The sequence below is a fragment of the Oncorhynchus nerka genome, linkage group LG12, assembly GCF_034236695.1.
Source record: "Oncorhynchus nerka isolate Pitt River linkage group LG12, Oner_Uvic_2.0, whole genome shotgun sequence".
Classification (NCBI taxonomy): domain Eukaryota; kingdom Metazoa; phylum Chordata; class Actinopteri; order Salmoniformes; family Salmonidae; genus Oncorhynchus; species Oncorhynchus nerka.
In genome coordinates this window covers 92,051,733-92,076,903 of record NC_088407.1, presented here as the reverse complement: position 1 = coordinate 92,076,903, position 25,171 = coordinate 92,051,733, and the positions used below count along the sequence as shown (strand labels likewise).

At 44.9% G+C, this 25,171-nt stretch overlaps 1 protein-coding gene across 2 annotated transcripts in view; it reads right to left on the bottom strand.

Moving 5' to 3' along the window:
* The window catches only part of LOC135574386 (GDNF family receptor alpha-4-like), a 780,873-nt gene that overhangs the window by 642,717 nt on the left and 112,985 nt on the right, over nt 1-25,171 (bottom strand). Inside the window, exon 9 of one of the 2 annotated variants that reach the window (XM_065025977.1) lies at nt 20,741-20,899. The exons of the other annotated variant lie outside the window; for it this stretch is intronic. Within the exon in view, the coding sequence (XP_064882049.1) occupies nt 20,741-20,899 (159 nt within the window). Of the gene's footprint in view, nt 1-20,740; nt 20,900-25,171 lie in introns of those variants that run through there. 2 annotated transcript variants of the gene reach the window in all.

Sequence of the window (25,171 nt, the reverse complement as noted above, 5' to 3'; positions counted from 1 at the left end):
CTGTATAACCCTGTATGTCTCCTGTATAACCCCTGTATAACCCCTGTATAACCCTGTATGTCTCCTGTATAACCCCTGTATAACCCCTGTATGTCTCCTGTATAACCCCTGTATAACCCCTGTATAACCCCTGTATGTCTCCTGTATGTCTCCTGTGTAACCCCTGTATAACCCCTGTATAACCCCTGTATAACCCCTGTATAACCCCTGTATGTCTCCTGTATAACCCCTGTATAACCCCTGTATAACCCCTGTATGTCTCCTGTATAACCCCTGTATAACCCCTGTATGTCTCCTGTATAACCCCTGTGTAACCCCTGTATAACCCCTGTATAACCCCTGTATGTCTCCTGTATAACCCCTGTATAACCCCTGTATGTCTCCTGTATAACCCCTGTATAACCCCTGTATGTCTCCTGTATAACCCCTGTATGTCTCCTGTATAACCCCTGTATGTCTCCTGTATAACCCCTGTATAACCCCTGTATAACCCCTGTATGTCCCCTGTATAACCCCTGTATAACCCCTGTATAACCCCTGTATGTCTCCTGTATAACCCCTGTGTAACCCCTGTATAACCCCTGTATAACCCCTGTATGTCTCCTGTATAACCCCTGTATAACCCCTGTATAACCCCTGTATAACCCCTGTATGTCTCCTGTATAACCCCTGTATAACCCCTGTATAACCCCTGTATAACCCCTGTATGTCTCCTGTATAACCCCTGTATGTCTCCTGTATAACCCCTGTATAACCCCTGTATGTCTCCTGTATAACCCCTGTATAACCCCTGTATGTCTCCTGTATAACCCCTGTATAACCCCTGTATAACCCCTGTATGTCTCCTGTATAACCCCTGTATGTCTCCTGTATAACCCCTGTATAACCCCTGTATGTCTCCTGTATAACCCCTGTATAACTCCTGTATAACCCCTGTATAACCCCTGTATGTCTCCTGTATAACCCCTGTATAACCCCTGTATAACCCCTGTATGTCTCCTGTATAACCCCTGTGTAACCCCTGTATAACCCCTGTATAACCCCTGTATAACTCCTGTATAACCCCTGTATAACCCCTGTATAACCCCTGTATGTCTCCTGTATAACCCCTGTATAACCCCTGTATGTCTCCTGTATAACCCCTGTGTAACCCCTGTATAACCCCTGTATAACCCCTGTATGTCTCCTGTATAACCCCTGTATAACCCCTGTATAACCCCTGTATGTCCCCTGTATAACCCCTGTATAACCCCTGTATGTCTCCTGTATAACCCCTGTGTAACCCCTGTATAACCCCTGTATAACCCCTGTATAACCCCTGTATGTCTCCTGTATAACCCCTGTATAACCCCTGTATAACCCCTGTATGTCTCCTGTATAACCCCTGTATAACCCCTGTATAACCCCTGTATAACCCCTGTATGTCTCCTGTATAACCCCTGTATGTCTCCTGTATAACCCCTGTATAACCCCTGTATAACCCCTGTATAACCCCTGTATGTCTCCTGTATAACCCCTGTATAACCCCTGTATAACCCCTGTATGTCTCCTGTATAACCCCTGTATAACCCCTGTATGTCTCCTGTATAACCCCTGTATAACCCCTGTATAACCCCTGTATGTCTCCTGTATGTCTCCTGTATAACCCCTGTATGTCCCCTGTATAACCCCTGTATGTCTCCTGTATAACCCCTGTATAACCCCTGTATGTCTCCTGTATAACCCCTGTATAAACCCTGTATAACCCCTGTATGTCTCCTGTATAACCCCTGTATGTCTCCTGTGTAACCCCTGTATAACCCCTGTATAACCCCTGTATAACCCCTGTATGTCTCCTGTATAACCCCTGTATGTCTCCTGTATAATCCCTGTATAACCCCTGTATAACCCCTGTATAACCCCTGTATGTCTCCTGTATAACCCTGTATAACCCCTGTATGTCTCCTGTATATAACCCCTGTATAACCCCTGTATAACCCCTGTATGTCCCCTGTATAACCCCTGTATAACCCCTGTATAACCCCTGTATGTCTCCTGTATAACCCCTGTATGTCTCCTGTATAACCCCTGTATAACCCCTGTATGTCTCCTGTATAACCCTGTATAACCCTGTATAACCCCTGTCTAACCTGTATAACCCCTGTATAACCCCTGTATAACCCTGTATGTCCCTGTATAACCCCTGTATGTCTCCTGTATAACCCCTGTATAACCCCTGTATGTCTCCTGTATAACCCCTGTATAACCCCTGTATAACCCCTGTATAACCCCTGTATAACCCCTGTCTCCTGTATCCCCTGTATAACCCCTGTAATGTCCCTGTATAACCCCTGTATGTCTCCTGTATAACCCCTGTATAACCCCTGTATGTCTCCTGTATAACCCCTGTATAACCCCTGTATAACCCTGTGTATAACCCCTGTATGTCTCCTGTATAACCCTGTATAACCCCTGTATGTCTCCTGTATAACCCTGTATAACCCCTGTATAACCCCTGTATGTCTCCTGTATAACCCTGTATAACCCCTGTATAACCCCTGTATAACCCTGTATGTCTCCTGTATAACCCCTGTATAACCCCTGTATAACCCTGTATGTCTCCTGTATAACCCCTGTATAACCCCTGTATAACCCCTGTATAACCCCTGTATAACCCCTGTATAACCCCTGTATAACCCCTGTATAACCCCTGTCTCCTGTATAACCCTGTATAACCCCTGTATAACCCCCCTGTATAACCCTGTATGTCTCCTGTATATGTCTCCTGTATAACCCCTGTATAACCCCTGTATAACCCCTGTATAACCCTGTATGTCCCTGTATAACCCTGTATGTCTCCCTGTATAACCCTGTATAACCCTGTATGTCTCCTGTATAACCCTGTATAACCCCTGTATAACCCCTGTATAACCCTGTATGTCTCCTGTATAACCCCTGTATAACCCCTGTATAACCCCTGTATAACCCCCTGTATGTCTCCTGTATAACCCCTGTATAACCCTGTATGTCTCCTGTATAACCCCTGTATAACCCCTGTATAACCCCTGTATGTCCCTGTATAACCCTGTATAACCCCTGTATGTCCCCTGTATAACCCCTGTATGTCTCCTGTATAACCCTGTATAACCCCTGTATGTCCCTGTATAACCCCTGTATGTCTCCTGTATAACCCCTGTATAACCCCTGTATGTCTCCTGTATAACCCTGTATAACCCCTGTATGTCTCCTGTAACCCTGTATGTCCCTGTATAACCCCTGTATAACCCTGTATGTCTCCTGTATAACCCCTGTATAACCCCTGTCTCCTGTATAACCCCCCCCTGTATAACCCCTGTATAACCCCTGTATAACCCCTGTATAATGTAACCCCTCCTGTATAACCCCTGTATAACCCCTGTATAACCCCCCTGTATGTCTCCTGTATAACCCCTGTATAACCCCTGTATAACCCCTGTATGTCTCCTGTATAACCCCTGTATAACCCCTGTATGTCCCCTGTATAACCCCTGTATAACCCCTGTATGTCTCCTGTATAACCCCTGTATAACCCCTGTATAACCCCTGTATGTCTGTATAACCCCTGTATAACCCCTGTATGTCCCTGTATAACCCCTGTATAACCCCCCTGTATAACCCCTGTATAACCCCTGTATAATGTCCTGTATAACCCCTGTATAACCCCTGTATAACCCCTGTATAACCCCTGTATGTCCCTGTATGTCTCCTGTATAACCCCTGTATAACCCCTGTATAACCCCTGTATGTCTCCTGTATAACCCCTGTATAACCCCTGTATGTCCCTGTATAACCCCTGTATAACCCCTGTATAACCCCTGTATAACCCTGTATAACCCCTGTATAACCCCTGTATAACCCCTGTATAACCCCTGTATAACCCCTGTATAACCCCTGTATAACCCTGTATAACCCTGTATGTCCCTGTATAACCCCTGTATAACCCCTGTATGTCTCCTGTATAACCCCTGTATAACCCCTGTATAACCCCTGTATAACCCCTGTATGTCTCCTGTATAACCCTGTATAACCCCTGTATAACCCCTGTATGTCTCCTGTATAACCCCCCTGTATAACCCCTGTATAACCCCTGTATGTCCCTGTATAACCCCTGTATAACCCCTGTATAACCCCCTGTATGTCTCCTGTATAACCCCTGTATAACCCCTGTATAACCCCTGTATAACCCCTGTATAACCCCTGTATGTCCCCTGTATAACCCTGTATAACCCCTGTATGTCTCCTGTATAACCCTGTATAACCCTGTATGTCTCCCTGTATAACCCCTGTATAACCCCTGTATAACCCCTGTATGTCTATGTCTCCTGTATAACCTGTATAACCCCTGTATAACCCCTGTATGTCTCCTATAACCCTATAACCCCTGTATAACCCCTGTATAACCCTGTATAACCCCTGTATGTCCCTATGTCCCCTGTATAACCCCTGTATGTGTAACCCCTGTATAACCCCTGTATGTCCCTGTATAACTCCTGTATAACCCCTGTATAACCCCTGTATAACCCCCTGTATAACCCCTGTATGTCTCCTGTATAACCCCTGTATAACCCCTGTATAACCCCTGTATAACCCCTGTATAACCCCTGTATATAACCCCTGTATGTCTCCTGTATAACCCCTGTATAACCCCTGTATGTCTCCTGTATAACCCCTGTATAACCCCTGTATGTCTCCCTGTATAACCCCTGTATAACCCCTGTATAACCCCTGTATGTCTCCTGTATAACCCCTGTATGTCTCCTGTATAACCCTGTCCCTGTATAACCCCTGTATAACCCCTGTCTCCTGTATAACCCTGTATAACCCCTGTATAACCCCTGTATAACCCCTGTATAACCCCTGTATGTCCCTGTATAACCCCTGTATAACCCCTGTATAACCCCTGTATAACCCTGTATGTCTCCTGTATAACCCCCCTGTATGTCTCCTGTATAACCCTGTATAACCCCTGTATGTCCCTGTATAACCCCTGTATAACCCCTGTATAACCCCTGTATAACCCCTGTATGTCCCCTGTATAACCCCTGTATGTCTCCTGTATAACCCTGTATAACCTGTATAACCCCTGTATGTCCCCTGTATAACCCTGTATGTCCCTGTATAACCCCTGTATAACCCCTGTATAACCCCTGTATGTCTCCTGTATAACCCCTGTATAACCCCTGTATAACCCCTGTACCCCTGTATGTCTCCTGTATAACCCCTGTATAACCCCTGTATAACCCCTGTATGTCTCCTGTATAACCCTGTATAACCCCTGTATAACCCTGTATGTCTCTGTATAACCCTGTATAACCCTGTATGTCCCCTGTATAACCCTGTATAACCCCTGTATGTCTCCTGTATAACCCCCTGTATAACCCCTGTATGTCTCCTGTATAACCCCTGTATAACCCTGTATAACCCCTGTATGTCCCCTGTATAACCCTGTATAACCCTGTATAACCCCTATAACCCTGTGTCTCCTGTATAACCCCTGTATAACCCCTGTATGTCCCCTGTATAACCCCTGTATGTCTCCTGTATAACCCCTGTATAACCCCTGTATAACCCCTGTATGTCTCCTGTATAACCCCTGTATAACCCCTGTATAACCCCTGTATGTCTCCTGTATAACCCCTGTATGTCTCCTGTATAACCCCTGTATAACCCCTGTATAACCCCTGTATGTCTCCTGTATAACCCCTGTATAACCCCTGTATGTCTCCTGTATAACCCCTGTATGTCTCCTGTATAACCCCTGTATAACCCCTGTATAACCCCTGTATGTCTCCTGTATAACCCCTGTATAACCCCTGTATAACCCCTGTATGTCTCCTGTATAACCCCTGTATAACCCCTGTATAACCCTGTATGTCTCCTGTATAACCCCCTGTATAACCCCTGTATGTCTCCTGTATAACCCTGTATGTCCCTGTATAACCCCTGTATGTCTCCTGTATAACCCCTGTATAACCCTGTATAACCACCCCTGTATAACCCCTGTATAACCCTGTATAACCCCTGTATGTCTCCTAACCCCTGTATAACCCCTGTATAACCCCTGTATGTCTCCTGTATAACCCCTGTATAACCCCTGTATAACCCCCTGTGTAACCCCTGTATAACCCCTGTATAACCCCTGTATAACCCCTGTATGTCTCCTGTATAACCCCTGTATAACCCTGTATGTCTCCTGTATAACCCCTGTATAACCCCTGTATAACCCCCCCTGTCTCCTGTATGTCCCTGTATGTCCCCTGTATAACCCTGTATAACCCCTGTATGTCTCCTGTATAACCCCTGTATAACCCCTGTATGTCTCCTGTATAACCCCTGTATAACCCCTGTATAACCCTGTATGTCTCCTGTATAACCCCTGTATAACCCCTGTATGTCTCCTGTATGTCCCTGTATAACCCCTGTATAACCCCCCTGTATAACCCTGTATAACCCTGTATGTCTCCTGTATAACCCCTGTATAACCCTGTATAACCCCTGTATGTCTCTGTATAACCCCTATAACCCCTGTATAACCCCTGTATAATGTCCCTGTATAACCCCTGTATAACCCCTGTATAACCCCTGTATAACCCCTGTATAACCCTGTATGTCTCCTGTATAACCCTGTATAACTGTATGTCCCTGTATAACCCCTGTATGTATAACCCCTGTATAACCCTGTATAACCCCTGTATGTCTCCTGTATAACCCCTGTATAACCCCTGTATAACCCCTGTATAACCCCTGTATAACCCCTGTATGTCTCCTGTATAACCCCTGTATAACCCCTGTATAACCCCTGTAACCCTGTGTCCTGTATAACCCCTGTATAACCCCCCTGTATAACCCCTGTATGTCTCCTGTATAACCCCTGTATAACCCCTGTATAACCCCTGTATGTCTCCTGTATAACCCCCCTGTATCCTGTATAACCCTGTATAACCCCCCCTGTATAACCCCTGTATAACCCCTGTATAACCCCTGTATGTATGTCCCCTGTATAATGTCCCCTGTATAACCCCTGTATAACCCCTGTATAACCCCTGTATAACCCCTGTATGTCTCCTGTATAACCCTGTATAACCCCTGTATAACCCCTGTATGTAACCCTGTATAACCCCTGTATAACCCCTGTATAACCCTGTATGTCTCCTGTATAACCCTGTATAACCCCTGTATAACCCTGTCTCCTGTATAATAACCCCTGTATGTCTCCTAATAACCCCTGTATAACCCCTGTATAACCCCCTGTATGTAACCCCTGTATAACCCTGTATAACCCCTGTATAACCCCCTGTATAACCCCTGTATGTCTCCTGTATAACCCCCCCTGTATAACCCCTGTATGTCCCCTGTATAACCCCTGTATGTCCCCTGTATAACCCCTGTATAACCCCTGTATGTCTCCTGTATAACCCTGTATAACCCTGTATAACCCCTGTATGTCTCTGTATAACCCCTGTATAACCCTGTATAACCCCTGTATAACCCCTGTATGTCTCCTGTATAACCCCTGTATGTCTCCTGTATAACCCTGTATAACCCCTGTATAACCCCTGTATGTCTCCTGTATAACCCCTGTATAACCCCTGTATGTCCCCTGTATAACCCCTGTATAACCCCTGTATGTCCCCTGTATAACCCCTGTATAACCCCTGTATGTCTCCTGTATAACCCCTGTATAACCCCTGTATAACCCCTGTATGTCTCCTGTATAACCCCTGTATAACCCCTGTATAACCCCTGTATAACCCCTGTATAACCCCTGTATAACCCTGTATAACCCCTGTATGTCCCCTGTATAACCCCCTGTATGTCTCCTGTATAACCCCTGTATGTCTCCTGTATAACCCCCCTGTATAACCCTGTATAACCCTGTATGTCTCCTGTATAACCCCTGTATAACCCCTGTATAACCCCTGTATAACCCTGTATAACCCCTGTATGTCTCCTGTATAACCCCTGTATAACCCCTGTATGTCTCCTGTATAACCCTGTATAACCCCTGTATAACCCCTGTATGTCTCCTGTATAACCCCTGTATAACCCTGTATATACCCCTGTATGTCCCCTGTATAACCCCTGTATAACCCCTGTATAACCCCTGTATGTCTCCTGTATAACCCCTGTATAACCCCTGTATAACCCCTGTATAACCCCCTGTATGTCTCCTGTATAACCCCTGTATAACCCCTGTATAACCCTGTATAACCCCTGTATAACCCCTGTATAACCCCTGTATGTCTCCTGTATAACCCTGTATAACCCCTGTATGTCTCCTGTATAACCCCTGTATAACCCCTGTATAACCCCTGTATGTCTCCTGTATAACCCCTGTATAACCCCCTGTATGTCTCCTGTATAACCCCCTGTATAACCCCTGTAACCCCTGTATGTCCCTGTATAACCCCTGTATAACCCCTGTATAACCCCTGTATAACCCCTGTATAACCCCTGTATGTCCCTGTATAACCCCTGTATAACCCCTGTATAACCCCTGTATGTCTCTAACCCCTGTATAACCCCTGTATAACCCCTGTATGTCTCCTGTATAACCCCTGTGTAACCCCTGTATAACCCCTGTATAACCCCTGTATGTCTCCTGTATAACCCTGTATAACCCTGTATGTCTCCTGTATAACCCCTGTATAACCCCTGTATAACCCCTGTATGTCTCCTGTATAACCCTGTATGTCTCCCTGTATAACCCCTGTATGTCTCCTGTATAACCTCTGTAACCCCTGTATAACCCTGTATAACCCCTGTATGTCCCTGTATAACCCCTGTATAACCCCTGTATAACCCCTGTATAACCCCTGTATGTCTCCTGTATAACCCCTGTATAACCCCTGTATAACCCCTGTATAACCCCTGTATGTCTCCTGTATAACCCCTGTATAACCCCTGTATAACCCCTGTATAACCCCTGTATGTCTCCTGTATAACCCCTGTATAACCCCTGTATAACCCCTGTATAACCCCTGTATGTCTCCTGTATAACCCCTGTATGTCTCCTGTATAACCCCTGTATAACCCCTGTATGTCTCCTGTATAACCCCTGTATAACCCCTGTATAACCCCTGTATAACCCCTGTATGTCTCCTGTATAACCCCTGTATAACCCCTGTATAACCCCTGTATGTCTCCTGTATAACCCCTGTATAACCCCTGTATGTCTCCTGTATAACCCCTGTATAACCCCTGTATGTCTCCTGTATAACCCCTGTATAACCCCTGTATGTCTCCTGTATAACCCCTGTATAACCCCTGTATGTCTCCTGTATAACCCCTGTGTAACCCCTGTGTAACCCCTGTATAACCCCTGTATAACCCCTGTATGTCTCCTGTATAACCCCTGTATAACCCCTGTATAACCCCTGTATGTCTCCTGTATAACCCCTGTATAACCCCTGTATGTCTCCTGTGTAACCCCTGTGTAACCCCTGTATAACCCATGTATAACCCCTGTATGTCTCCTGTATAACCCCTGTATAACCCCTGTATGTCTCCTGTATAACCCCTGTATAACCCCTGTATAACCCCTGTATGTCTCCTGTATAACCCCTGTATGTCTCCTGTATAACCCCTGTATGTCTCCTGTATAACCCCTGTATAACCCCTGTATAACCCCTGTATGTCCCCTGTATAACCCCTGTATAACCCCTGTATAACCCCTGTATGTCTCCTGTATAACCCCTGTGTAACCCCTGTATAACCCCTGTATAACCCCTGTATGTCTCCTGTATAACCCCTGTATAACCCCTGTATAACCCCTGTATGTCTCCTGTATAACCCCTGTATAACCCCTGTATAACCCCTGTATAACCCCTGTATGTCTCCTGTATAACCCCTGTATGTCTCCTGTATAACCCCTGTATAACCCCTGTATGTCTCCTGTATAACCCCTGTATAACCCCTGTATAACCCCTGTATAACCCCTGTATGTCTCCTGTATAACCCCTGTATAACCCCTGTATAACCCCTGTATGTCTCCTGTATAACCCCTGTATGTCTCCTGTATAACCCCTGTATAACCCCTGTATGTCTCGTGTATAACCCCTGTATAACCCCTGTATAACCCCTGTATGTCCCCTGTATAACCCCTGTATAACCCCTGTATAACCCCTGTATGTCTCCTGTATAACCCCTGTATAACCCCTGTATAACCCTGTATGTCCCTGTATAACCCTGTATAACCCCTGTATGTCTCCTGTATAACCCCTGTATAACCCCTGTATAACCCCTGTATGTCTCCTGTATAACCCCTGTATAACCCCTGTATGTCTCCTGTATAACCCCTGTATGTCTCCTGTATAACCCCTGTATAACCCCTGTATGTCTCCTGTATAACCCCTGTATAACCCCTGTATGTCTCCTGTATAACCCCTGTATGTCTCCTGTATAACCCTGTATAACCCCCCTGTATGTCTCCTGTATAACCCTGTATGTCTCCTGTATAACCCCTGTATGTCTCCTGTATAACCCCTGTATAACCCCTGTATAACCCCTGTATAACCCCTGTATGTCTCCTGTATAACCCCTGTATGTCTCCTGTATAACCCCTGTATAACCCCTGTATAACCCCTGTATAACCCCTGTATAACCCCTGTATAACCCCTGTATGTCTCCTGTATAACCCCTGTATGTCTCCTGTATAACCCCTGTATAACCCTGTATAACCCCTGTATAACCCCTGTATAACCCCTGTATAACCCCTGTATGTCTCCTGTATAACCCCTGTATAACCCCTGTATGTCTCCTGTATAACCCCTGTATAACCCCTGTATAACCCCTGTATAACCCCTGTATGTCTCCTGTATAACCCCTGTATAACCCCTGTATAACCCCTGTATAACCCCTGTATAACCCCCCCCCACCACCATGTTTTATTTGTTTATTTTCCTCCCCAATTGGTAGTTACAGTCTTGTCTCATCGCTGCAACTCCCGTACGGACTCGGGAGAGGTGAAGGTCGAGCGTCCTCCGAAACACAACTGTCCACTTAATCAGGAAGCACCAATGTGTCGGAGGAAACACCTGCCGACTGTTTTATCTATCCGTTATTTTACCACCTTCTCATTTACAGCAACGACCTGGGGAATAGTTACAGGGAAGAGGAGGGGGATGAATGAGCCAATTGTAAACTGGGGATTATTAGGTGACCGTGATGGTTTGAGGGCCAGATTGGGAATTTAGCCAGATAAGTGCCATGGGATCTTTAATGACCTCAGAGAGTCAGGACACACGTTTAACGTCCCATCCGAAAGACAGCACACTACGCAGGGCAGTGTCCCCAATCACTGCCCTGGGGCATTGGGATATTTATTTTAGACCAGAGGAAAGAGTGCCTCCTACTGGCCCTCCAACACCACTTCCAGCAGCATCTGGTCTCCCATCCAGGGACCGACCAGGACCAACCCTACTTAGCTTCAGAAGCAAGCCAGCAGTGGTATGCAGGGTGGTATGCTGCTGACCAGGACCAACCCTGCTTAGCTTCAGAAGCAAGCCAGCAGTGGTATGCAGGGTGGTATGCTGCTGGTGCAGGGTGGTATGCTGCTGACCAGGACCAACCCTGCTTAGTTTCAGAAGCAAGTCAGCAGTGGTATGCTGCTGGTTCAGGGTGGTATGCAGGGTGGTATGCTGCTGGTTCAGGGTGGTATGCTGCTGGTTCAGGGTGGTATGCTGCTGGTTCAGGGCGGTATGCTGCTGGTTCAGGGTGGTATGCTGGGTGGTATGCTGCTGGTTCAGGTTGGTATGCAGGGTGGTATGCTGCTGGTTCAGGGTGGTATGCTGCTGGTTCAGGGTGGTATGCTGCTGGTTCAGGGCGGTATGCTGCTGGTTCAGGGTGGTATGCAGGGTGGTATGCTGCTGGTTCAGGGTGGTATGCTGCCGGTTCAGGGTGGTATGCTGCTGGTTCAGGTTGGTATGCAGGGTGGTCTGCTGCTGGTTCAGGGTGGTATGCAGGGTGGTATGCTGCTGGTTCAGGGTGGTATGCTGCTGGTTCAGGGTGGTATGCAGGGTGGTATGCTGCTGGTTCAGGGTGGTATGCAGGGTGGTATGCTGCTGGTTTAGGGTGGTATGCTGCTGGTAAGCTGTGTCAGCAGCCACTGCGCCCGGCCTGCCTGCCGGGTAGCCTAGTGGTTAGAGCGTTGAGGAGTCACTAGTGCACGATGGGACAGGGACATCCCTGCTGGCCAAACCCTCCCCTAACCCGGACAACGCTGGGCCAAACCCTCCCCTAACCCGGACGACGCTGGGCTAAACCCTCCCCTAACCCGGACGACGCTGGGCCAAACCCTCCCCTAACCCGGACGACGCTGGACTAAACCCTCCCCTAACCCGGACGACACTGGGCCAAACCCTCCCCTAACCCGGACGACGCTGGGCCAAACCCTCCCCTAACCCGGACGACGCTGGGCTAAACCCTCCCCTAACCCGGACGACGCTGGGCCAAACCCTCCCCTAACCCGGACGACGCTGGGCTAAACCCTCCCCTAACCCGGACGACACTGGGCCAAACCCTCCCCTAACCCGGACGACGCTGGGCCAAACCCTCCCCTAACCCGGACGACGCTGGGCCAAACCCTCCCCTAACCCAGACGACGCTGGGCCAAACCCTCCCCTAACCCAGACGACACTGGGCCAAACCCTCCTCTATCCCAGACGACACTGGGCCAAACCCTCCCCTAACCCAGACGACACTGGGCCAAACCCTCCCCTAACCCGGACGACACTGGGCCAAACCCTCCCTAACCCGGGCGACACTGGGCCAAACCCTCCCTAACCCGGACGACGCTGGGCCAAACCCTCCCTAACCCGGACGACGCTGGGCTAAACCCTCCCCTAACCTGGACGACACTGGGCCAAACCCTCCCCTAACCCGGACGACGCTGGGCCAAACCCTCCCCTAACCCAGACGACACTGGGCCAAACCCTCCCCTAACCCAGACGACGCTGGGCCAAACCCTCCCCTAACCCGGACGACACTGGGCCAAACCCTCCCCTAACCCGGGCTAATTGTGCACCGCCCCATGGGTCTCCCAGGCGTGGCCGGCTGCGACAGAACCTGGATTTGAACCCAGAATCTCTAGTGGCACAGCAAGCACTGCGATGCAGTGTCTTCGACCACTGCCCCACTCAGGAAGCCCCACTACAATGTTTGAGAGTGGTTGATATGGTAGAAATTGTGTTTTTATACTTAACAAATAGCATTTAGGGATTTCAAATATGTAATAGCACTGGAATGATCTAATTTATGGAGACTTGGAAACATCTCGTGTCCACACTTGACACCACTTCCTAAAACACCTGTCCATTTCTAGTTGTCAGGTCTATCAATCCCATTTCTAGTTGTTAGGTCTATCAATCCCATTTCTAGTTGTCAGGTCTATCAATCCCATTTCTAGTTGTCAGATCTAACAATCCCATTTCTAGTTGTCAGGTCTAACAATCCCATTTCTAGTTGTTAGGTCTATCAATCCCATTTCTAGTTGTCAGGTCTATCAATCCCATTTCTAGTTGTCAGGTCTAACAATCCCATTTCTAGTTGTCAGGTCTAACAATCCCATTTCTAGTTGTCAGGTCTATCAATCCCATTTCTAGTTGTCAGGTCTAACAATCCCATTTCTAGTTGTCAGGTCTATCAATCCCATTTCTAGTTGTCAGGTCTAACAATCCCATTTCTAGTTGTCAGGTCTAACAATCCCATTTCTAGTTGTCAGGTCTATCAATCCCATTTCTAGTTGTCAGGTCTAACAATCCCATTTCTAGTTGTCAGGTCTAACAATCCCATTTCTAGTTGTTAGGTCTATCAATCCCATTTCTAGTTGTCAGGTCTAACAATCCCATTTCTAGTTGTCAGGTCTAACAATCCCATGTTTCCTGATATTGTTCACATGTTGTGGAAGCCATCTGATGTGTTTCCAACTCTGGTCATCAATAATTCACTTATAACCTGTCAATGAAAGATTACTTTCATTGACAAAAAAAACTGTTATTTCATGTGTGTGCTTGATCTAGTGTATTCTGATCTATGTAACTCCTATCTATCTACTGATCATTTCCTCATCATCTCCCAGATGTCTTCTTTCCAAAATATACCAAATATGGGCATGTCAGAATCATGTAATTACACATGAATAGCAGTTACTTTTTGGGGTATGTCTATTTAGGTGGAAATCACAATGTTGCCATTACATCTAAGAGGTTATTAAAAAAGATAAACTTATGTATTGGATGCTGGATGTCATTTTCGAGTCAATTATACCTTGCCAATTGTAAGTCTATATTTAAAAATAAAAATGTTGACAATTACATAGCTGGCTAATTTAGTAATCCTGCTTTCTGGAACAAACCTCAGAGAAACTGGAGGCAAAGTCACTCTACTGTACAGTGTCATCTGGAATTATCTGTCAGGGACTGGGAGTGACTTATGAAATCATCCAATCAGGAACCAGAGGGACAAGATGCACCCGTCCCCAGAGCGAGAGGAGCAGACAGCATGTTAGTCTGTGCAGAAGAACATCAGAACACCCTCTGACTGATTCACTCTCTTTTTTAATCACACAACAAACCAATCAGAACACCCTCTGACTGATTCACTCTCTTTTTTAATCACACAACAAACCAATCAGAACACCCTCTGACTGATTCACTCTCTTTTTTAATCACACAACAAACCAATCAGAACAGGGCAAAAACAATCACTAGTGATGAAGACGGAGGCGTCCAGGACAAATTCAACTGTTTTGAACTGTTTCTCAAATGGCAGCCTTTTTCCTTCATAGTGTACTACTTTTGACCGGGCTAGGGTTTAGATCTTACCTAGTGCACTATAGTATGTAGGGTATAGGGTGCCATTTGGGATGCCAAGAACCCAGCTTCTGTTTTAGTCTGTACTTGACTTGACTGCTAGACAAAATGATCAGGTTTTCCTGAAATCCTGGTTTGAGGATTTTGAGTTCCTTCTGATTCCAGGAATCTTCCAAACAGAAGTTCTGGGAAACTTGGGAATTTGGGGGAAATGACCAGAACTTTGCAACCCCCCTTTGACTCCAGTACTGGGTTCTGTGCTATGGGAAAGGGTTTTAAAAAGAGTCACTGATCACCACGTCCACCCAACCGCTGTCTCTCATCACTAGTATCAATATTAAACATGATAACAAATATGGCTGATTCACAAATATGACCTGTGCTTTTTAAAGAAGCTCTCTGTTCTGTTTGTCCCATGTGGGGAGTGGTTCCCTGTGAGAGGTAGGCTGACACATGGGACATGGGATGTGTGAAAAGTCTCTCTAAGAACCATCCATATGATTCGTCTTCCCCAGTATCTCCACATGGAAAAACATGATATATATATATATATATATATATATTTTTGGTGTGGTGAAATCCACAAACATAAAAAATATATTTAGTGTTAATATTTAATATTATTTAGTGTTTAATTCACCTTTTCTCTAAACATATTAAACAGTTACAAGTCTCGGCCTAGTCCCAAAGGGCACTCTATTCCCTACTTAGTACACTACTTTAGACCAGACCACCCTATGGGCCCTACACTATGTAGGGAATAGGGTGCCTTTTAGGACACAAAACAATCTTCTTCATGTCACCCTGTAAAGGATGTCATATCAACAGAAATATGCTATACCAGATGTCTGTATCTTAAACATGACTATACATGACTATACAGAACCAAACGGTTTATTGAAACGATACGTAACAGCATGCTGCAGACATTCTCCTCTTATGTAGTCATGAACTATGACTTAGTGTGGTAACACAGTGGTTGAACTATGACTTAGTGTGGTAACACAGTGGTTGAACTATGACTTAGTGTGGTAACACAGTGGTTGAACTATGACTTAGTGTGGTAACACAGTGGTTGAACTATGACTTAGTGTGGTAACACAGTGGTTGAACTATAACTTAGTGTGGTAACACAGTGGTTGAACTATGACTTAGTGTGGTAACACAGTGGTTGAACTATGACTTAGTGTGGTAACACAGTGGTTGAACTATGACTTAGTGTGGTAACACAGTGGTTGAACTATGACTTAGTGTGGTAACACAGTGGTTGAACTATGACTTAGTGTGGTAACACAGTGGTTGAACTATAACTTAGTGTGGTAACACAGTGGTTGAACTATGACTTAGTGTGGTAACACAGTGGTTGAACTATGACTTAGTGTGGTAACACAGTGGTTGAACTATGACTTAGTGTGGTAACACAGTGGTTGAACTATAACTTAGTGTGGTAACACAGTGGTTGAACTATAACTTAGTGTGGTAACACAGTGGTTGAACTATAACTTAGTGTGGTAACACAGTGGTTGAACTATAACTTAGTGTGGTAACACAGTGGTTGAACTATGACTTAGTGTGGTAACACAGTGGTTGAACTATGACTTAGTGTGGTAACACAGGGGTTGAACTATAACTTAGTGTGGTAACACAGTGGTTGAACTATAACTTAGTGTGGTAACACAGTGGTTGAACTATAACTTAGTGTGGTAACACAGTGGTTGAACTATGACTTAGTGTGGTAACACAGTGGTTGAACTATGACTTAGTGTGGTAACACAGTGGTTGAACTATGACTTAGTGTGGTAACACAGTGGTTGAACTATAACTTAGTGTGGTAACACAGTGGTTGAACTATGACTTAGTGTGGTAACACAGGGGTTGAACTATAACTTAGTGTGGTAACACAGTGGTTGAACTATAACTTAGTGTGGTAACACAGTGGTTGAACTATGACTTAGTGTGGTAACACAGTGGTTGAACTATAAATTAGTGTGGTAACACAGTGGTTGAACTATAAATTAGTGTGGTAACACAGTGGTTGAACTATAAATTAGTGTGGTAACACAGTGGTTGAACTATGACTTAGTGTGGTAACACAGTGGTTGAACTATAACTTAGTGAGTCAATCACCACCTTCCGGAGACACCTGAAACCCCACCTCTTTCAGGAATACCTAGGATAGGATAAAGTAATCCTTCTCACCCCCCTTAAAAGATTTAGATGAACTATTGTAAAGTGGCTGTTCCACTGGATGTCTTAAGGTGAACGCACCAATTTGTAAGTCGCTCTGGATAAGAGCGTCTGCTAAATGACTTAAATGTAAATGTGTGGTAACACAGTGGTTGAACTATAACTTAGTGTGGTAACACAGTGGTTGAACTATAACTTAGTGTGGTAACACAGTGGTTGAACTATGACTTAGTGTGGTAACACAGTGGTTGAACTATAACTTAGTGTGGTAACACAGTGGTTGAACTATGACTTAGTGTGGTAACACAGTGGTTGAACTATGACTTAGTGTGGTAACACAGGGGTTGAACTATGACTTAGTGTGGTAACACAGTGGTTGAACTATAACTTAGTGTGGTAACACAGTGGTTGAACTATGACTTAGTGTGGATGGTAACACAGTGGTTGAACTATGACTTAGTGTGGATGGTAACACAGTGGTTGAACTATGACTTAGTGTGGTAACACAGTGGTTGAACTATGACTTAGTGTGGTAACACAGTGGTTGAACTATGCCTTAGTGTGGTAACACAGTGGTTGAAATATGACTTAGTGTGGTAACACAGTGGTTGAAATATGACTTAGTGTGGCTGGTAACACAGTGGTTGAACTATGCCTTAGTGTGGTAACACAGTGGTTGAACTATGACTTAGTGTGGCTGGTAACACAGTGGTTGAACTATGCCTTAGTGTGGCTGGTAACACAGTGGTTGAACTATGCCTGAGTGTGGTAACACAGTGGTTGAAATATGACTTAGTGTGGCTGGTAACACAGTGGTTGAAATATGACTTAGTGTGGCTGGTAACACAGTGGTTGAACTATGACTTAGTGTGGCTGGTAACACAGTGGTTGAACTATAACTTAGTGTGGTAACACAGTGGTTGAACTATGACTTAGTGTGGTAACACAGTGGTTGAACTATGACTTAGTGTGGTAACACAGTGGTTGAACTATGACTTAGTGTGGTAACACAGTGGTTGAACTATGACTTAGTGTGGTAACACAGTGGTTGAACTATGACTTAGTGTGGTAACACAGTGGAATATGATGGAACAGTGGTTGAACTAACTTAGTTCCCTATGACTTAGTGTGGCTGGTAACACAGTTGAACTATGACTACTGTTGACCAGTGGTTGAACTATAACCTATTCCAGTGGTTGAACTATGACTTAGTACAGTGGTTGAACTATGACTTGTGTGGTAACACAGTGGTTGAACTATGACTTATTAACACAGTGGTTGAACTATAATAGTAAACAGTGGTTGAACTATAACTAGTGTGGTAACACAGTGGAATATGATGGAAATGGCCCTATTCCCTATATAGAACACTACTGTTGACCAGGGCCCTACTGTTCAGGGCCCTATTCCCTATAGAACACTACTGTTGACCAGGGCCCTATTCCCTATATAGAACACTACTGTTGACCAGGGCCCTATTCCCTATATAGAACACTACTGTTGACCAGGGCCCTATTCCCTATATAGTACACTACTGTTGACCAGGGCCCTATTCCCTATATAGTACACTACTGTTGACCAGGGCCCTATTCCCTATATAGTGCACTACTGTTGACCAGAGCCCTATTCCCTATATAGTACACTACTGTTGACCAGGGCCCTATTCCCTATATAGTACACTACTGTTGACCAGGGCCCTATTCCCTATATAGAACACTACTGTTGTCCAGGACCCTATTCCCTATATAGTACACTACTGTTGACCAGGGCCCTATTCCCTATATAACATTAGTACACTACTGTTGACCAGGGCCCTATTCCCTATATAGTACAATACTGTTGACCAGGGCCCTATATATAGTGCACTACTGTTGACCAGGGCCCTATTCCCTATATAGTACACTACTGTTGTCCAGGGCCCTATTCCCTATATAGAACACTACTGTTGTCCAGGACCCTATTCCCTATATAGTACACTACTGTTGTTCAGGGCCCTATTCCCTATATAGAACACTACTGTTGTCCAGGACCCTATTCCCTATATAGTACACTACTGTTGACCAGGGCCCTATTCCCTATATAGAACACTACTGTTGACCAGGGCCCTATTCCCTATATAGAACACTACTGTTGACCAGGGCCCTATTCCCTATATATAACATTAGTACACTATGTAGGGAAAAGGGTGCCATTTCAGACCCAGTCTAATGCTCTGTTCTGATAATGTGCTGCTGTGTCTATCAGGACAGTTGGTATTGGAGGAGGAGAGACTTCAGAACGTTTTTAATATATTACACGATGGAGGAATGTTGTGAATGTTTTGGAGCCGTCAGAACCCGTCGGTCCGTTCGGACAGAGAGTTCAGCCGATCTGAATGTTCCGATCTGAGTGTTCCGATCTGAGTGTTCCGATCTGAGTGTTCCGATCTGAATGTTCCGATCTGAGTGTTCCGATCTGAGTGTTCCGATCTGAGTGTTCCGATCTGAGTGTCCCAGAGGAAAAAGCTTCTCTTTCTGTCCTCTGTACACTTGTAAAACACCAACAACCAGTCCTGCACTGTAGCTTACATTTACTGTACATACTGTAGGAATAGGTAGAGTTGAACATGTCTGTCTGTCTGTCTGTGTATATATGGAGGGGTAGCATCTCAGGGTCATAGAGGAAATGGGGATACCAGAATTCCTTCTGGCACATTAGTACCCTCTCTTCCTTTCCAGGGGAACTGTGAGGTCACCAAAAGAGATGAGGTGGTTCCACTGTGAGGTCACCAAAAGAGAAGAGATGGTTCCACTGTGAGGTCACCAAAAGAGATGAGGTGGTTCCACTGTGAGATCACCAAAAGAGAGGTCACCAAAAGAGATGAGAGGTGGAAGGAGGAGAGATGAGTGGTTTGGAGGAGGAAGGAGGAGAGAAGAGTGGTTTGGAGGTGGAAGGAGGAGAGAACAGTGGTTTGGAGGAGGAAGGAGGAGAGAAGAGTGGTTTGGAGGAGGAAGGAGGAGAGAAGAGTGGTTTGGAGGTGGAAGGAGGAGAGAAGAGTGGTTTGGAGGAGGAAGGAGGAGAGAAGAGTGGTTTGGAGGAGGAAGGAGGAGAGAAGAGTGGTTTGGAGGAGGAATTAGGAGAGAAGAGTGGTTTGGAGGAGGAATTAGGAGAGAAGAGTGGTTTGGAGGAGGAAGGAGGAGAGAAGAGTGGTTTGGAGGAGGAAGGAGGAGAGATGAGTGGTTTGGAGGTGGAAGGAGGAGAGAACAGTGGTTTGGAGGAGGAAGGAGGAGAGAACAGTGGTTTGGAGGAGGAATTAGGAGAGAAGAGTGGTTTGGAGGAGGAAGGAGGAGAGAAGAGTGGTTTGGAGGAGGAAGGAGGAGAGAAGAGTGGTTTGGAGGAGGAAGGAGGAGAGGAGTGGTTTGGAGGAGGAAGGAGGAGAGAAGAGTGGTTTGAAGGGAGGAGGAGAGAAGAGTGGTTTGAAGGGAGGAGGAAGGAGGAGAGAAGAGTGGTTTGAAGGGAGGAGGAAGGAGGAGAGATGAGTGGTTTGTAGGAGGAAGGAGGAGAGAAGAGTGGTTTGAAGGGAGGAGGAAGGAGGAGAGATGAGTGGTTTGAAGGGAGGAGTAAGGAGGAAGTATGGATAATCCCTTCCTCTTCTTTTACACATTTACATCTCTCTCTCCCCTAGGTAAGTCAGTCTGAAGTGTAGTCTATGGAGCCCCAGGGCTAGGTCAGGCCCAGACCAGGGTCTACTGGTATCCGAGCAGCAGCAGCAGGGAGAGGCCCAGTGGAAGGGTCCAGCCCGCTGTAGACAGGAGGAGGGGAGGAGCTCCATGGTCCAACAGCCCGGGAGACAGCAGGGTGGAGTCTTCACCATCATCACCCCACAGTCTATCGTTTTCATTCACCTGCATGTGGAGACACAACCACTGTCAGGAAATAGCAGTTTTACGTTTATTTCATTTATCTGGGGAAGAAGGGAATTGTTTGATCAAAAAGACAGCACTACTCTGCATGTTGTCCGGACGTCACCGGCTATTTCCTGTTGCTAATGCATTTACTGTACATGCCTTTAGACTAAAGATAGACCTGTTGAGCCGTATGTTTAGAATAAAGATAGACCCGTCTAGACTAAAGATAGACCTGTTGAGCCGTATGTTTAGAATAAAGATAGACCTGTTGAGTCGTATGTTTAGACTAAAGATAGACCCGTCTAGAATAAAGATAGACCTGTTGAGTCGTATGTTTAGACTAAAGATAGACCTGTTGAGTCGTATGTTTAGACTAAAGATAGACCTGTTGAGTCGTATGTTTAGACTAAAGATAGACCTGTTGAGTCGTATGTTTAGACTAAAGATAGACCTGTTGAGCCGTATGTTTAGAATAAAGATAGACCTGTTGAGTCGTATGTTTAGACTAAAGATAGACCTGTTGAGCCGTATGTTTAGACTAAAGATAGACCTGTTGAGCCGTATGTTTAGACTAAAGATAGACCTGTTGAGCCATATGTTTAGACTAAAGATAGACCTGTTGAGCCGTATGTTTAGACTAAAGATAGACCTGTTGAGCCGTATGTTTAGACTAAAGATAGACCCGTTGAGCCGTATGTTTAGACTAAAGATAGACCTGTTGAGCCGTATGTTTAGACTAAAGATAGACCCGTTGAGCCGTATGTTTAGAATAAAGATAGACCTGTTGAGTCGTATGTTTAGACTAAAGATAGACCTGTTGAGCCGTATGTTTAGACTAAAGATAGACCCGTTGAGCCGTATGTTTAGACTAAAGATAGACCTGTTGAGCCGTATGTTTAGACTAAAGATAGACCCGTCTAGACTAAAGATAGACCTGTTGAGTCGTATGTTTAGACTAAAGATAGACCCGTCTAGACTAAAGATAGACCTGTTGAGTCGTATGTTTAGACTAAAGATAGACCCGTCTAGAATAAAGATAGACCTGTTGAGTCGTATGTTTAGACTAAAGATAGACCTGTTGAGTCGTATGTTTAGACTAAAGATAGACCTGTTGAGTCGTATGTTTAGACTAAAGATAGACCTGTTGAGTCGTATGTTTAGACTAAAGATAGACCTGTTGAGTCGTATGTTTAGACTAAAGATAGACCTGTTGAGCCGTATGTTTAGAATAAAGATAGACCTGTTGAGTCGTATGTTTAGACTAAAGATAGACCTGTTGAGCCGTATGTTTAGACTAAAGATAGACCCGTTGAGCCGTATGTTTAGACTAAAGATAGACCTGTTGAGCCGTATGTTTAGACTAAAGATAGACCCGTCTAGACTAAAGATAGACCTGTTGAGTCGTATGTTTAGACTAAAGATAGACCCGTCTAGACTAAAGATAGACCTGTTGAGTCGTATGTTTAGACTAAAGATAGACCCGTCTAGAATAAAGCTAGACCTGTTGAGTCGTATGTTTAGACTAAAGATAGACCTGTTGAGTCGTATGTTTAGACTAAAGATAGACCTGTTGAGTCGTATGTTTAGACTAAAGATAGACCTGTTGAGTCGTATGTTTAGACTAAAGATAGACCTGTTGAGTCGTATGTTTAGACTAAAGATAGACCTGTTGAGCCGTATGTTTAGAATAAAGATAGACCTGTTGAGTCGTATGTTTAGACTAAAGATAGACCTGTTGAGCCGTATGTTTAGACTAAAGATAGACCTGTTGAGCCGTATGTTTAGACTAAAGATAGACCTGTTGAGCCGTATGTTTAGACTAAAGATAGACCTGTTGAGCCGTATGTTTAGACTAAAGATAGACCTGTTGAGCCGTATGTTTAGACTAAAGATAGACCCGTTGAGCCGTATGTTTAGACTAAAGATAGACCCGTTGAGCCGTATGTTTAGACTAAAGATAGACCCGTTGAGCCGTATGTTTAGACTAAAGATAGACCTGTTGAGCCGTATGTTTAGACTAAAGATAGACCCGTCTAGACTAAAGATAGACCTGTTGAGTCGTATGTTTAGACTAAAGATAGACCCGTCTAGACTAAAGATAGACCTGTTGAGTCGTATGTTTAGACTAAAGATAGACCCGTCTAGAATAAAGCTAGACCTGTTGAGTCGTATGTTTAGACTAAAGATAGACCTGTTGAGTCGTATGTTTAGACTAAAGATAGACCTGTTGAGTCGTATGTTTAGACTAAAGATAGACCTGTTGAGTCGTATGTTTAGACTAAAGATAGACCTGTTGAGCCGTATGTTTAGAATAAAGATAGACCTGTTGAGTCGTATGTTTAGACTAAAGATAGACCTGTTGAGCCGTATGTTTAGACTAAAGATAGACCTGTTGAGCCGTATGTTTAGACTAAAGATAGACCTGTTGAGCCGTATGTTTAGACTAAAGATAGACCTGTTGAGCCGTATGTTTAGACTAAAGATAGACCCGTTGAGCCGTATGTTTAGACTAAAGATAGACCCGTTGAGCCATATGTTTAGACTAAAGATAGACCCGTTGAGCCGTATGTTTAGACTAAAGATAGACCCGTTGAGCCGTATGTTTAGACTAAAGATAGACCCGTTGAGCCGTATGTTTAGACTAAAGATAGACCCGTTGAGCCGTATGTTTAGACTAAAGATAGACCCGTTGAGCCGTATGTTTAGACTAAAGATAGACCCGTTGAGCCGTATGTTTAGACTAAAGATAGACCCGTTGAGCCGTATGTTTAGACTAAAGATAGACCTGTTGAGCCGTATGTTTAGACTAAAGATAGACCCGTTTAGTCGTATTTTTAGTTGTTGCACATATGACTGTCTGCTTGCTGTGTACTGTCCTATTCCAGAAGCTATACTCTCAAGGCGTCTGAGGCAATTTCCTGTTGGGAGTTGATAAACGGAAGGGCATGGCTTCAGATTGTGACTTCCAGGTGGTGTTTGGGGGTGACAGGCATGTAGGGTTCATGGATACTGGATGGACTTAAATATTTCTACTCTGTATTTATTTCAACTTTATTCAACCTGGGAAAAAATCCTTGAGGTGACAAAACTCTTTTGCGAGTAGGACCTGGCAAAACCTCAACTACAAACAACTGAAGGACCAAACAGTGCCCAGATGGTCAACGCTGCCAGGTCAGAGGTCAGAAGCTGTAGAAAGTAAGCTGCCTCCCTCAGCGTACAAAGACAACACCTTTCTGCTTAATCGTAACGACACGTCTTCAGGTTATGGACTCGTTAGGCAGGTGTCATGACGTTGGCCTGTGGGTGAGGTTAATGCCCCCCCGTCGAAATACCTTTCTCCCTTCCCTCTCTCTTGACTCTACTGAAGGACTCTTGAAAAGCCTTTGTTAAACATATAGAGTCTGGGAACATCAAAAGGTGGGGGGAATGGAACCATATTTCCAGTGGAAAATGTGTATGATGCCAGAGCAGTTGGCGTCTGAGACATTATGACTGATGACAGGACGACATAAACTATATCTGGGAAAGTCTACACATTATAGTTATCAGATTAACATGGAATTGTTGTGCAATTTAAATGTTTAAATATGAAACTATTTGAGAAAAGATTAAATGTAATTTTAGCTTCCAAATGAGAGAATTGGGTTTTCATTAGGTTAAAGCTCTGCTCACTGAGTGGCCCCGCCCCTGTGAAGAGACATTGGTTATAAACTATGACACACGCCCTTCTCTCCCCTCCTCTATAAAGCCCTTGACGAAAATGTAACTTTGTGTTCCGAGGACGAGAGGACGACGGTCTCCACGTTGAAAGGGCTCAGATAAGAACCTAACGAAATTAGCATCGAATTTCAACGTGAAGATGATGATCAACACGCCGAAAGGATATAGCATGAGCTTAAAGTATGGCAACTTGGTGTGAACTTGGGCTAGGAAAGGACGGACGACGTATCCAGTCTACAACACTACGACGATACTACAACGTATCCAGTTTACCACCAGAGACACTCTTCAAAGGACAAGGAAGATCTCTGTTGGGCAACACGGCCTTCCATCTACAACCAACCCATTGAAGCGCAGCTCAGAGTAAATATTTATTGCATTTCCATTATCCCAGAAACCCTAGACCCACTCCAATTTGCATACCGCCCAAACAGATCCACAGATGATGCAATCTATATTGCACTCCACACTGCCCTTTCCCACCTGGACAAAAGGAAAACTTATGTGAGAATGCTATTCATTGACTACAGCTCAGTGTTCAACACCATA